General features: G+C 45.6%; 1 protein-coding gene across 9 annotated transcripts in view; it reads right to left on the reverse strand.

Annotated features, from left to right (window-relative positions):
• RBFOX1 (RNA binding fox-1 homolog 1) overlaps positions 1-13,589 on the reverse strand; it is a 411,330-nt gene extending 397,741 nt beyond the window's left edge. For 3 of the 9 annotated variants that reach the window (XM_055409444.2, XM_055409440.2, XM_055409443.2), the window contains exon 1: positions 13,240-13,585. In XM_055409444.2, coding sequence (XP_055265419.1) covers positions 13,240-13,326 — 87 coding nt within the window. In that variant the 5' untranslated portion in view covers positions 13,327-13,585. Of the gene's footprint in view, positions 1-13,239 lie in introns of all 9 variants that reach the window. The other 6 variants (XM_055409439.2, XM_088833069.1, XM_055409445.2 and 3 more) reach the window with 4 other exon arrangements.
• Between the last annotated feature and the right edge of the window lie 2,484 nt (positions 13,590-16,073).

The following is a 16,073-nucleotide window of genomic DNA, read 5'->3' on the forward strand; positions in this document are numbered from 1 at the left end:
CCACCTCCAAATCCAGAGCATCTTCATATGCAAAAGAAACTGCAGCCACTCAGGATAGGATGAAAAAACCATGACAACGGTGACGTTGGCCAACCGCAATGGAGTTCGTACCATGAGCAGGTGCTGCTATGGCTGCTTCACAAACATTATCACATCAAAGCCTCAGGGCTCCCTTGAGAAGTGGGTGTGACCGTCCCTGCCACCAAGCTGAGACAGTGGAAGCTCAGAGAGGTGAAGCCCCTAGGACACGGGGCCAAGGGCCAGCTCCAGTTCACCCCCTGGCATTACATCCTCACGGCTGGACCACAGGCGCCCCAGGCAGGGTCACCTCTGAGCTCTTTTACTCCTGACATTGACTCTGGGAGGCAGAAGTCCATGGAATGTTACTCCCACTTTCTGGATGAGAAAGCGGAGGCTCTGAGAGGTCACACAGCTTTCCCAGAATCACCCAGAGAAGGTCATGGCCAGCCTCAGGTTTCCCTGGTCTAAATTCCACACTCTCAATCTGCTGGTCTAAATCTTTAATGGTGCTGCCTCATGAAACGAGAAGAAATAGCTCTTCAGAGAGTAGTTGGTGAGAACACTGTGGGAACACACAAGACAGCTGCCTCCGTGGTCGCTGAATCTCGCCCCCCTGTCTGAGAGCCAGTGCGGATGAGCTGGGGAAGGAAAGGTAATGGCTGAGGGAAGCCACCCTCTCCCAGGCCAGTGATGCACCGGACTCACCACGCTTCCTGGAGCCAGATGTAGGGTAGGTAAATCAAGAGAGCATGGTAAATCAACTATACGTCAATAAAATAAATAATTTTAAAAATTAAAAAAAAAATTAGGCTTTGCAGAAGACCACGGTCCTAGCTGCCCAGAGGAAAAGACCCACGGAATATTGAGTTCATTGCTTCTGGACAGTATTTAGGGTTCAGCAGTTAATCAAGTGAAGGAGCTGGCTGCTTGCATGCTGGTGGGATGCAAGTGTGATGGATCTATCTTTAGATGGGAGAGAAACATAAATAGGGGTGAGTATCTCCATCCTAAGTCAGCCCGGGAAACCACTTACCCAAAACAACCTTTCAAAGACAGGAGGGGGGTTCTGCTTCACCATCAAAGGCTCAGATCGCGGAACACCAAAGCGGCAAAGCGGAGTGTGAAATCCACAAGTCCCTCCAGCCCTGCCTGCCCCATGCCAACATATTATAAAAAGCATACTTGCTGATATAGCATGCTTTTAAAATGATCAGAATGACAGATGGCTGCGGCAGGAACACATCCTTTTTATAGGACTGCTATTAATCAGAAGAGATTGACAGTGTCCCTTTAATCTTTTAATTAAAAAAAAAAAAGTGCACCTCTCTGCAGCTGAAGGGGGAAAGTTGCTGGTGTCTCCGAGCGCACTGAGACACCTGGAATGATGTGCAAGGTCCGCATGATTTCAAACGTCGTAAGAGGAGGGCTTTAGTTCCCCTTTATTTCTAGGTTTACCGGTGTTGGTGTTGCTCATTTAAAAAGAAGGTACGGGTTTGCATGATGTGAGGAACTCCCGTCTGGCCTCAACTACGGTGTCACCAGTTGTCCTCGTCAGGCTATCTGTATGTTCCTAGATCAGGGTGGTTGCACTTGCAAAACACTGGGGCTGTCCCACAGATACAGGAGTGGGAGACACTCCTGTAATTACTTTAGGTGGGAAAACACTGCATAGAATTGCCATATCTGCCTTTGATTCATCTGATCAGGAATGGAGAAGCAAGATACACTGGATGATTGTGAATGAAGGAAATGGCAACCCACTCCAGTGTTCTTGCCTGCAGAATCCCAAGGACGGCTATGGCTATGGGGTCGCACAGAGTCAGACACGACTGAAGCGACTTAGCAGCAGCAGCAGCAGTAGTAACTATGATCATTGGCAAAAAACAAACAAACAAACAAACAAGAAACTGGATAAGTAAGATCAGAAACCCACTAATTTCTTCCCTGGTAGGGTATGGGTAAGGTTTGGGGAAGAAAAGACATGTTTGGATGTCTGTAATAGCTTGAACAATTGAGACAATTATAATACCTCTTAAGGAGTTGAGAGCATTGTTTTTCATCTGCTGAGCACCCAAACTGAGCTTCCCTGGAGGCTCAGTGGTAAAGAACCTGCCTGCCAATGTAGGGGGCTTCCCTGATAGCTCAGTTGGTAAAGAATCCCGCTGCGATGCAAGAGACCCCAGTTCGATTCCCGGGTCAGGAAAATCTGCTAAAGAAGGGACAGGCTACCCACTCCAGTGTTCCTGAGCTTCCCTTGTGACTCAGCTGGTAAAGAATCTGCCTGCAACATGGGAGACCTGGGTTTGATCCCTGGGTTGGGAAAATCCCCTGGAGGAGGGAAAGGCTACCCACTTGTGGATTCGATCCTTGGTTCTGGAGGATCTCTTGGAGAAGGAAATGGTAACCCACTCCAGTATTCTTGCCTGGGCAATCCCAGGGACAGAGGTGTAGCAGGAGGGAAGGGGGCAGGGCACAACTTTTGAAAGAATGACATAGCCCAAAGACACAACATAAATCAATTAGAATCAAATGGAACCAAGATGGCAGACAAGACTAGACCTTGACCCTCAATCAGCAAGTGAAATGACCCATCCAGAGGTGCCATGACAGTTCCAAGGCACTGTTAAAAGACCAAGGAGTTGGGGGGAGCCCGAATCCTTGAAATCTCCACCCCTTCCCAAAAACATTTGGAATAATCCTCCCACTCATTAGCATATGAAATTACCCCAGCCTATAAAAACTAACCACACCACATTTCACAGCCACACTCACCCTCTGCGAAGGCCCACACTCTACCTGTGGAGTGTGTTTCTCTCTGAATCTGAATAAATCCATATCTTACCTACAACTTTGTCTCTCACTGAATTCTTCCTGGGATGAGACATAAAGAACCTGAGCTTTATTAGGCCCTGAAACCAGGAAATGTGGGTTTTGGCTGGCTTCAAGTCCCAGTCACGTGGGTTCAAATTCCAAACTGGGTTTTGACTGGGTTCAAATCCCAGGCACATAGGTTCAAGTCCCAGTCTGAGATAAACAGTTGCAGTGGGGCCTGGCAGGCTACCGTCCGTGGTATGGCAGAGTTGGACACGACTTAGACCTGGGTTCGATCCCTGGGTCGGGAAGATCCCCTGGAGAAGGAAATGGCAAGCCACTCCAGCACTCTTACCTGGAAAATCCCATGGACTGAGGAGTCTGGTAGGCTACAGTCTGTGGGGCTGCAGAGTCAGACACAACTGAGCGACTTCACTTTTACTTTAGCAACTCAACAAGAATGCCTAAACTGGGTAAGTGAGCTCTGACTGCTCCTTCACTCCCTGCTTGGCTGGATCTAACCCCAGCCTCCAGCTTGACTCTGAGATTTTTGCAGTTGGGGAAGAGATTTACGAAGATGGGTTGGGGTATCAGCCTGGAGTTTCTGGGGATCACTGAAATCCAGCTGGACCCTATGGGGCTCCTGGGTGCAAAAGCCCCTTTCCCTGAGTTCCAAAGGGCAGGTTCAAACAGTTGCTAACCAGGCAAGAGAGAAGATGAAGGGACAAGGGAGGAACAGTCAAGAAACAACAGTGCAGCCTTGGGGGCAGGTCCCAGTTCCCCCTCAAGGGATCCACATAACAATATCTTTGAGCTGTTTTTCAGATACTGAAACTCCCACCAAATGGAAAGACTTTAATGTCTGATAAAGCACTCTTCATTCCAGAGAGAAGGTCACTGTTAGGCCAGAAGATCTCTGGATTGAAGGAATGCAGCCTCTTCAGGCCCTCTGATCCTCATCAGCAACCTCATCTGTGGGCTAGAAGACTCCACACAGGGCTCCCTGACCCCCTCTCCAGGTCTGGATACACAGCCTTGAGGGCATTAGCCCACTGTGGCCCTTTTTGCCTGGCAAACAATAAAGCTATTCTTTTCTACTTCACCCAAAACTCTGTAAAAGTCGCTCATCATTTCCAACACTTTGTGATCCCACGGACTATACAGTTCATGGAATTATCCAGGCCAGAATACTGGAGTGGGTAGCCTTTCCCTTCTCCAGGAGATCTTCCTACCCAGGGATGGAACCCAGGTCTCCCGTATTGCAGGTGGATTCTTTACCAGCTGAGCCACAAGGGAAGCCCAAAAATACTAGAGTGGGTAGCCCATCCCTTCTCCAGCGGATCTTCCTGACCCAGCAATCTTCCTGAACCCGGGTATCCTGCACTACAGGCAGAATCTTTACCAGCTGAGCTACCAACTCTGTGTCTGAGAGTTAATTCAGGGCTTCCCTGGTGGCTCAGAGGTTAACGCGTCTGCCTCCAATGCGGGAGACCCGGGTTCGATCCCTGGGTTGGGAAGATCCCCTGGAGAAGGAAATGGTAACCCACTCCAGTATTCTTGCCTGGAGAATCCCATGGATGGAGAAGCCTGGTAGGCTACAGTCCACGGGGTTGCAAGAGTCGGACACGACTGAGTGACTGAACAGAACAGTACAGAGGCCAGAATTTACTTCACCATCTTTGCCATCAGTTGGATGTGGTGCATTTGTGAATGAAGATCAATTTCAGATAATTACTGTGGAGAGTCATGGGGTGATTTGACTTGAGTCATTGGAGCCTCTGAATTCAACTGTGCCTGAAGGTGGAGGTTTTCTGTTTACCCTCTAAACAATTATGAATTAGATTTTGTCACTGAAAGATAAAAGAGTTGTGAGTAAATGCCTATCTTCTTTCAGAATAACACAGGATAAGCATTATGGTGGTGGTTTAGTCACTAAGTTGTGTCCAACTCTTGCAACCCCAAGGACTGTAGTCCACCAGGCTCTTTACCAATTGAGAAGAAATGTTAGATATACATATAAATGGGCTTCCCAGGTGGTGCAAGGAATAGTCTGCCTGCCAATGCAGGAGACACAGGTTTAATCCCTGAATCAGGAAGATCCCCTGGAGAAGGAAATGGCAAGATACTCAAGTATTCTTGCCTGGAAAATTCCATGGACAGAGAAGCCTGGTGGGAGACAGACCATGGAGTTGCAAGAGTTGGACATGAGTGAGTGACTAAGCACATACATATAAATGCCACCTTTCCCATATATTAGGATATAAATGTTAGGTTGAAAAGAATCTTGTGTGTTTCTTATTCTGCCTCATCACCTACAACCACTTCTCACTCCTCATTCACAGCCTGGCATACAGTAGGTGCTCAATAAATAACTGCTGAACAAAGAGATGAATCCCACGTAAACACACAAGCACTCTACAAGATAGGTGTTCCTGTTTCCATTTTGTAGCTGAGAAAACAGCCTTGGAGAGGTTAATTGACAAGCTCAAGGCCACATGCTTAGTAAATGCCAGGGCCAATATATCAACACAGACCTGTTTGACTCCAAATTCTCTTTGCCACCTCCATGACTCTTTAATTTAGTCTGCTGTTGACATGGCCTCTTTGGCAGTACAGAAAAGTCACTTAGTGACTAAGATGGAGCAGCCCCAAAGTAAATGACACCACCAACACTCACATTATGCAGGCATGCCTTCTGCTTTCTCTCCCAATCAGCAGATATTCCAAACATGTAAAGAACATTGCAGGGCAGCAATATCAAGATCTGAAAATGGCTCCACCAGGCACTGAGCAAAATAGTTTATTTTCTTCAGGTTTACACCAGTGCCCTGCATGTTCCTCATACATTACTCTACCTTTCTGTAGGGGCCAGTTATTTTTGGTCCACTGCTAAAACCAGAAGTTTGATAATTCTTGGTTTCACTGTGAGAGGAACCACTGACTAAAACCACCCACTCTGACTAGGCCTGAGAGTAACCACTTGCATGAGTTACCTGACAACAGGACGTCCTGGTAAGGAACTTGGAACTAACTGGAAGAATTCCACAAAGGTCAAAAGGAGAGAGGAGACTCCATATGTCCTACCAACCTCCCAGAATCCTCCTCGCTGGAATCCATCTTGGCTGAGTGATGCATGTACCAGCAGGAAGGACCCTGAGTCACAGTGACTGACCAGAAAATCCGGAGACTAACCCATCACCATAAAACCCTAGAATGCGAGCCACATGGCAGAGCAGGTCTCCTGGGTTTCCTTCCCCTGCAGCTCTCCACTTGGGCACCCCTTCCCCCAAAAGTCGCTGGCTTTGTCAGCAAGTGTGTCTCCTGGAATATTCATTTTCGAGTGTTAGACAAGAGGGTCCTGGGGGAGGGCGGTGTTCCTCCTTCCTGTGACCTCACTACACAGGTGTATACAGATCTCTCATTAAATACACCACCCAATTCAATGATGCTGATTTCTGCTTCAAAATCCAAAGTGAGGGGTTTGCCTCTACCACTGCTATCCATGTCAGGGAGGCATTCCTCATTTCTCTGCTGCCATCTAATTCCGTGGGGTACAGGTTGGAGAACACAGCCTTCAGAGAGTTTACTGCTTCAGAGAGAAAGGATAGCAAACAGCAATCGGGACTCAAAATCCAAGGAATTCGACATTCACCTGCTGGATTCAGAGAAGGGCATTAGAGAGCCCATTTCTGTGTGGGCACAGAGAGATTTGGGTCTCAGAAGCTCCATTTCTGAGATTCCTCCCAGCTCCTCTGGAGCCCTGTCTTTTGAGACCTGTATTTACACAATGGCAAGACATACAGTGCCAGTGGGTTGGGGAAGATACTGAAGCTGTCCTGATATGTCAACCCAAGCATCTGAGCTCACCCATGTTCTCTGCTCTGCTAGGAAGGGCTTTCTCCTCTGTTTGCCCAGAGAATGTCTGATGATGCTCTACAGCCCGACTTGAATGCCACCTTTCCCCTCTGCATGCATGCATGCTAAGTTGCTTCAACTGTGTTTGACTCTACGACCTGATAGACTATAGCCCTCCAGGCTCCTCTATAAGTGGGATTCTCCAGGCAAGAATACTGGAGTGGGTTGCCAGGCCCTCTTGTAGGGGATCTTCCCGACCCAGGGGTCGAACCCGCGTCTCTTGCGTCTCCTGCATTGGTAGGTGTGTTCTTTACCACCAGCGCCACCTCGGAAGCCCTCATTCCCCTCTGAACGGCCCTCTTTCCCACTCAAGAGGCATCCATTGTCTCCCTCTCCTGTATCTCCATATGCACCTCAACAGTGGATCTGTGACAAAGAACAAAGGTTCCAGTCCCCCAGACGTGGTCCACATCTCAGCTCTGGCACTGACAATCCTTGTGACCTTGGGCAAGTGACCTTTCTCTAAATATCAGTTTCAGGTCCTCCATATGCAGAAAAGGCATTGTAATACATGACTGTGATTTCTCATCCAAGACCCCTGGGGTCACCTCTATCTTGAAATTCAGATTTGGGGAGATTTTTCTTTTCCAGAAAGGGAATCCATCAGACACAGATTATGTAACTTTCTCAGCAGGGCCTGGGACAACACTCTGAAATCAAACACAGAAAAATTCCCATAGCAAAATATATGAATATTCACACTGAGTAGGCTAAAGACAGCCTATAAATAGCGACACATCATTTCAGGTCAGGTTTTCTTCTGAAATGCATTTTAGCGCCAATGTTCTCCCCACCCCCAAAAAAACGGATTTTCAGAGCTTTGGGAGATTTACAACTACAGATAATGGTAGGACAAATAGAACCCAGCTTTCTGGTTACGCTAACCACCATTATCCACAGGTTTGCTCGCCTAGGTTTACCTGAGGTCAACCATAGCTTGAAAATATTAAATGGAAAATTCCAGAAGTAAACAATTCATACATTTTAAACTGTATGTTGTTCTGGGTGGTCCAGTCCCATTCTGTCCTGTCCAGGATTTGGACCATCCCTTTGTTCAGAAGATTTCACACAGTCAGTTGCTTAGTAACTATCTCAGTTCTCAGATCGACTACTGAGTTATCACGATGTTCGGGTGCAACTGATCCTTATTTTCCTGAATACCAGCCACAAAGTACAAGAGTTAGTGATGCTGGCAGTTCTGATGGACAAAGAGAAGCCATCAAGTGCTTCCTTGAAATGAAAAGGAAAACATTCTCAACCTAATAAGGAAGGCAACAAAACCATATGCTAAAATTGCTAAGATCTATGTTAAGAATGAATCTACTCTGTGACACTTCAAACAAGGAAAAAATAAAAGTGTGTGCTTTGTATAGTAAGATATCAGGGACACATTCACAACTTTTTTGTTGCAGCAAATTGTTATAATAGTTCTATTTTATTATTAATTATTATTAGTCTCTGTGTCTAATTTATAAATTAAACTTGACCATATATATGTACCCACTCCAGTATTTTTGCCTGGAAAATTCCATGGACAAAGGAGCCTGGTAGGCTACAGTCCACAGGGCTGCAGAGAGTCAGACACGACTGAGTATCCAGCACACACACACAGAAGTATGTGTGTACAGGGAAAAACACAATATATCTTGGGTCTAGTACTGTCTAAAGCATCCACTGGGGGTCATATCCCTGGGACATGGAGCATTTCCTGCCCTGTCAGTCAACAAGGATGTCAGAATCATCAGTGGCTGGTGACCCTCGGGGAAGGAGAAGAACACCTGTGATCCAGCAGCCATCAGACTGCAGCCACTCCCTACGTTGAGCCCTGAGGAAGCTCAGGATGTGAAAACACAGGATCATGGCCCGATAGCTGAGATGCATATTAAAGGAATGATTTCAGTGAGCCTGGACTCTTGCATCTTCCTATAATAGAAAAGTGCTAAATTCCTTAACTTGTGATATCTACTTTTCTTTCAGTAAGAATAATCTTTGTGATGCTCAGACTACCCGCTCTTTGTTACAAAACTTCTGTATAACCTGGCTCCTCCCCTCGCCTCCTCGGAGCAGTTTGCTCAGGCTTACTTGAGAGGCCCAGGCTTGAAGTCCTAAAACTTCCTACTGAATAAAACATAGCTCTCAACATTTAGGTTGCTGAATATTTTGTAAGTCAATATCCCCCATAAAAAAGGGGGGGACAACTGCATTGTTAGGATAAGTTGAGATAAAATATATATGTATTTAGCACCGTGCCTGGTACATGCGTGCATACAAGTCGCTTCAGTCAAGCCCGACTCTGTGATCCCATCGACCATAGCCAGCCAAGCTCCTCTGTCCATGGGATTCTCCAGGCAAGAATACTGGAGTGGGTTGCCAGGCCCTCCTCCAGGGGATCTTCCCCACCCAGGGATTGAACCCACATCTCTTCCATCTCCTGCACTGGCAGGCAGGGTCTTTACCACTAGCATCAGCTAAAAGCCCTGCCTGGTACATAGCGAGTATGAAATACTTATCACCCATCATGCTTTCCTGATGTTTTTACTGTCAAATTGTATTTTAAGGTTCTCTTCCACTCAGCTGTGAACCTAACAATCAGTAGCTATACTGGCTGCTTCTGTTTTCCAGGTGCATGTAACAGTGCATGACATGGAACATGTGGGTAGCAACTGAAAGTAAAAAAATGCATGGTGAGGTGGAGGTGGCCATGTCTACACCATCCTCTGTCTAGGAAAACAGTCTGCAGACCTGATCTGCAATACCTGGAAGAGATGAGAATGGAATTGTCTTGGTGTGGAGAATAATCTAGCAGTGATGGTCAAGGGCTATATCTGACAGATAAATATCTAGAGGGAGGGGCTCAAGTCTGAACTTGAACCCAGAGCCAAGGGCTCATTAGACCCAAACACCACCCAGACTAATCAGTTAAAAAGCTGTGGTTTAGATGATATCATCTGATGCTGTGTGGCCAGCCACTGGTCCACGGCTCGGGTAAGTTCTCCTGGTAGCTTTTTCGACTCAAGACTGACAGACAATTTATTTGTCAAATCTCCTTTGTCCTCAGGTCAGATAATTCATTGGTCATTTAAGGTCTTGTTGGAAATTGAGACACGAATAAAGGAGTTCAATGGGAAGACACGTTGGTTCTTCTTAACCAGAGATACCAGCATTCCGCTCTACACCAAGGGGAAAGGAACAATGTTTATACACTGTTAATATTTGATACTTCATAGTATTTCTCCTCTTCTGCTTCTTACTATGCATGAAAACTGTCCAAACTGCTTCAGCTCAATCCTCCACGGTCACTCTGGAAAACTTTACATAGCTGGAAGGAAAAACTATTCACCTTGCTATCTACTCAACAAGTTCAGACATCAAAAGATGGGTTCAGAAGATTCAATATGGTAAAGCATCTAGCTTTCTTTGGGGATGGCCCATGAGGTCAGCAGTCACTATTGAATCTAGTCCTGGGACAAAAGATACTATTGAGTCACATCCTCGGCATTATTAGGAAACATCTTTGCTTACTGCCTTTACAGGATAAGGTGATGCTCTCTTAAAAGCCTTTTATGATGTCTGATCAATTATTGTTTTCTTGGACTGAGCAGACAAAAACAGAGCAATAGGAAAAAGTGGCAGTTGATAGGATTATGAAAAGGAAACTCTTAGGCCACAGAATCACTGGCTCTTCATGTTGGAAAGACTGTGAGAGGAATTTTAAATTCTGATAAGACAGCCCTGCCAAGTGGCCCCTACAGCTGTTTCATACCTCCAGTCACAGGGAACTTACTACTGCAAAAGGAACACACTCTATTTGGGATCATGGAACTGTCTCACTGATCACATTATGAGGATGTGGGTGGCACTTTAATTCCCTCTAGGAAAGCCCTGGCATCTTTTTTTAAACTTCTATTTTGTACTGGGATAGAGTCGATTAACAATGCTGTGACAGTTTCAGGTGGACAGCAAAGGGACTCAGCCATACATACACATGTATCCATTCCTCCCCAAACTCCCTTCTCATCCAGGCTGCCACATAACACTGAGCAGAGTTCCCTGTGCTATACAGTAGGTCCTTATCGGTTATCCGTTTTAAATACAGCAGTGTGTACATGTCCATCCCACACTTCCTAACTCTCCCTCCCCGAGTCTACCATAAGTTCATTCTCTAAGTCTGTGAGTTTGGGAAAGCCTGGGGTGGGAAGATCCCCCGGAGGAGGGCATGGCAACCCACTCCAGTGTTCTTGCCTGGAGAATCCCATGGACAGAGGAGCCTGGTGAGCTGCAGTCCACAGGGTCGCAGAGTCAGACTTGACAAGCGACAAATCACCCACACACACATTTGCATCTTGAAGAGTCCGGGAAGAAACCCACACAATCAACGAATGGGTCAGCAAGCTGAGAGTCTACGGGAATACAGGGCACCTGCTATCACCTGAAGCATCAGCTGTGAGGCAAGTGTGTGGGTGTGTGTCTTACAGTTCTCTCTTTGAGTTGCCTTTCCTCCACTTGCAAATGTTACTGCAATGGACTGTCTGAGTTGCTTGATGCCACTGGATAAATAACACACGCTGTCTCAGAAAAGTGGAAAGAAGGCCAGTCTCTCCCCACCCAGAGCGTTTCTGTGTGATCCACGGCGGGTGGGACAGGAAGAAGATGAGGGCTGTCACAGCATCTGGGCTAAGACCCCCTGCTGCACCACTCTCTGACTTCTGGGTAACTAGTTACTGGAAAACAAAGCATGATCCCAGCAATGATCTGCAAGTAAAATCTTTTGCTCCATCCCCCCAGAAACTGCATCTGCTTCTCAAAGGCTCTGCACAGGAGGAAGGAATGGGAACCGGGCCTCCCCAATTTCTCAGCTCGCCCATGTGTCTTCCCATCTATCACCCGAGTAATACGTCCAGAGTGGCATTTTGTAATGACAGCAGTATTCCAGCGGATCGATAGTTATTTAATTCCCAACAAGCTCTCGAGTCCATTAAGCCTGATTACATTCACCCATTTCAGTGGGTGCTGTTATTTTTCCTACACCGGCACTTAATCTATAACAGGAACTTATGAGAACTTTCAAAAGCAATTTCAGCATCAATCAGCATAGAGTGAAGGGCACGATTTGCTTGTAATTATTTATTGGATGGGGCGGTCCAGGGTCTGACAAAACTCCAACTGCTAACCTTCACCCCGAATGTCCAACGAAAGTAATAGGTTTTCTGGTGTGTCACCGAGCCTGACTTCAGACCCCGAGTGCCTCACTGGCCTGCATTCGCCTGGAAGGATGGAACTGTTTCCACATTGTTGAGGACCAATCTCCAGGTAGTCCATTATTCCTCATGCATAATATAGAAGGCTCCCAAATGATCAGGGGCCGTACATCTGGCATGATAAGATGTTTCACTATGTTTTGGACTCACCCCTAATGGCTCAAATTGCCAAGATTCTTACAGTTTACAAGAGGTATCAACAACATTCAGAAAAGGAGACTCTGGAGGTTTGACCAGAACCCTCCTCCAAAATTTGAATTAATGATCTGGTTTTGAAGAATTTTGGAAGATCGTGGAGGGAGGAGCACAGAACTGATGGTAAAAAGGACATATTAACTACATGTAGCTTTTCTTTCCTGGAGAAGGGGGATACAGAATGTATTACAGAAAGATGACTGCTCTCAAACAAACCACAAAAGAAAACATCCGGGTTTCCTATGACGTTCAGCCTCTGTCACTAGTTAGTTTTCCACAAAGAAATTCAGACACATACCCAGAAGCCAACATTTGCTTAAAAAGCCACACTTACAATGAAGAAAAAAAAAAAAAAGGCCTCAAATATCTTATTTGATAATTCTCCCAATGCAGAACGAAAAGCCTTAAAAGTGAAACCAACATGTATTTCAGTCATCTCCTTTCTTGCCATCATTCAGATGTAAACATCTGGTAAGGGATTCCTAGTATCATCTCTGAACTTCACAAATTAACCATCAATAGACCAGTCCTTTTGCCTCCCTGCCACTGGTCAATTTCAGGTTTGGGAAGGCGGGGGTACCCTCCATGAAAACAGACGAGCCCTGGGAAGCGGAACCTAAGGATTAATGCGTATTTCATGCTCCTTCTGTTTCCTGGGTGAAAGCTCTTAACCAAGTCACCTCATGACCAGTTAGTCCGTCTTGGGATCTGCTGTGGGAGACTGAGTCCCTCCGAGAGCCGAGAAGGAGAACAAATCCTTTGCCCCGTGGTCAACCTCCCGAAGCAAAGGCATGAATGTTAAACAGCAGCCCGATCAATACAAGCAAATATAGCTCAACTACACCATTTATTCAACCATGAGAGATGTCAATAGCCAGATTAGGGTGATCCATCTTTTTGATTTCCTACTGTCTTCCCTCAGACTACACGAGGGCTTTTTCCTGTATTAAAAGTGTTTGCTTTCTCAACCATAAAAATTCCAATTATTACTCTGTGCGCTCTGGAGTTAAGTTGCTGGCTGGCAGTGGCCTTGAATTACCTGAATCAGTCCTGGGAAGTAGGGGGCGGCTGGAACGATCATAGGTACGCCATAGGGATGCAAGAGGACTCCTTGAGAAGGCAACATGCTTTACGGGCAGGTGGGATCCCCTCGGAAGCTCAACGCATCAGTGAAGAGTTGGGGGGAAAAAAAGAAAGAAAGAAAAAAAATCTATAGACCCAACTTCTTCGGAACCACAGAGCTGAGAGCCAGATCGCCGCTGTCAGGAGCGCAGAGCTCATCAACACTCAGAGGGGAGAGAAAGAAAATCCAGCATCAGCAACTCTTAATGTGAAAGTTTTCTTCGCAGACGAGGGAGAGACACAGCAGCTGCAGGGTTGAAGCTACCAAAATGGAAGGTTCTATTTTGGGAACGGCTTGCCTAACATGACTAACCAAATACTCTTCATTAATTTAGTTCTCAGAGAGAGACCCAGAGACAGGGAGTGAGGTGGTCAGGCTGGCAGATTTGGGCTCTTTCCGAAGGAATTTGGGTAAAAGGCAAAAAATAAAAACGAGTCTGTGTGGGATGGTTAGAGAGGAAAGCTGAGAAATGTCAATTGATATGATTATCAGCTGCCACTTAAAAGCTCAGTAGAGGAACGCAGACAGCCTCTGGTACTGATCACAGAGAAACGAAGAAGATGCTATTTTCTTATCCTACGTCTCTCTCTTTCTCGCTCCCTGGTTTTAGTTTTAAAGGGGCAACTTGTGCCCAAAATATAATCATACCACCAGCGAGTATTTGCAATGTGTGCTACGGCACACAGAACTATAGCTAAATTATTTACAGATGTTTTGTAATTTCATTCTCAGAACTCTCCCAAGTAGGTACTATTACTAGTTCCTGGTCCACACGGGAAATGAGGTTCACGCTAGTCGAATTGCACGCTCACAGCCCTCCACACACAAGAGGCAGTGCCAGGCTCCTAATTCCTAATTGGCCACCATATCCACTACAGTATTTTGTTCTGTAATATAATTTCATATGCCTTAAAAAATTTTTAACATTGTCTTTGAGCTTTCAGTTGTTATATTTTAATACGCAATCTATTAATAAGATGACTTCCTGCTCCCAGAGTTTAAAGGCACACCTAATGTACACCAAAACCACAGATGAGAAATACATTCCAGTATTTCAGATCTTTCTGATGTTCTAAAACATCCAAGTGATGGTCCAGCATGCGTTACGTGGTCACAGATACACTCAGATACTCAGATGGGATTGCAGGAAGTGGAATTATACTGACTTGGATTTCCCAACTTGACAGCTGTGTGACGTTGAACACGTTGCTCAGCATCTCTGAACCTTCGTTTCTTCGTTTGGAAAACTGAGATAATAACAGACCCTACCTCATAGGGTTGTGTGACGAGAAAAGCGCTTGGCGTCTTCTCAAGATGTGTACAAGACGTGTATTTGGCATTCTTACCCTGTGTTTCCTGTTCCTCTATGGATGCCTGGTATAGACACGCCTTTGACTTCAGGTAGATTGTCACCCTTCTAATATGTATCCCAGGAAAGTACCTGCTAGTGTGGAGAGTTTCCCAATTTTGAGAGCACAGACTGAGTCCACTCAAGCCACGCTAAAGGCCTGGGGGATCACTGAAAATCACCTTCAAGCCCAACATCTGCTTGCCACCTCCCAACTCGAACTCGAAACCCGACACTGGATATAGATTTCTGTTGAAACTTGGAGAGCATCAGACACCGCAAAACGTATTCAACTATTGGCTTTTTCTAAATCCAAATGTCAATGCCTCCACTTTTAGATCGCCAAGGTGTTTTTACACTACACTAATTTTAGCTGCTTGATTTAGTTGCATAATTACATTTCTAGATAACGACACTGGACAGCGTTTGGCAGAGAATGCAATGATTTAAGGCTGAATTGGGGCCATCTTGACAAGGTTTCTCTGTAATTGATTCTCATGTATCCAAGTGGCCACCTTGTTGCGATTCAGAAAGCTCCAGGAACAGCTGCGAGTTGACCCCCTCTTACTCAACAGCCTGATACCAGTTTCTAACTTTAGCTTTTGACGCTGACTTTCAACACTGCTCTTCTGAGAAGTTACCAGTGAGAACAGTAGCTTTACCATGAGACTGCTTCCTGGGGGCGGGGAGAACTCTTCCTGACTTTGGAAAGCCCTGGGATCAGATTGTGTTACATCTCTGGTGGAAAGACCACTGGACCAGGAGGCAGAAATTCAGGAAGGCCAGAAATGTATACATTTAGACTTTGTTTCCTGAATCTCCTATGTAAGTGACAATACTCACTTCCTCTTCACCAAGAATTCTGATGAGCAAAATTGTGGAAGTGTTTTGGAAACTTGTTTAGTTGCTAAGTCGTGTCCGATTCTTTGCGACCCCGTGGACTGCAGCACGCCAGGCTTCCCTGTCCTTCACCATCTCCTGGAGTTTGCTCAAACTCACGTCCATTCAGTCGGTAATACTCAATGAAATACGGCATGGAATGGAATGGAAACTGTAGCGTTACATAAATATAGGAGTCTTCTATATATTACTACGTGTGTTGTGTTTTTAAAGAACTTGATGATATATTTCAGAAATATGGGTAGACCTTGAAGACATCGTGGTTGAATTCCAGACCCCCACAGTTAAGAGAACATTGCAATAAAGCAAGTTGCACACGTTTCTGCTTTCAAGTGCATATAAAAGATATAGTTACACTATAATACAGACTATTAAGTGTGTGATAGCCTTATGTCTAAAAGAAGTATATGCCTTAATTAAAAAAATACTTTCTGGTTAAAACAGGCTACCCACCATCTGAATCCTCAGCTAGCTGTAATCGTAACCTTGAAGATCAGTTATC

This window comes from Moschus berezovskii, chromosome 27 (assembly GCF_049115385.1).
Source record: "Moschus berezovskii isolate FMDL1 chromosome 27, NW_MosBer_1.0, whole genome shotgun sequence".
Taxonomy (NCBI): Eukaryota; Metazoa; Chordata; class Mammalia; order Artiodactyla; family Moschidae; genus Moschus; species Moschus berezovskii.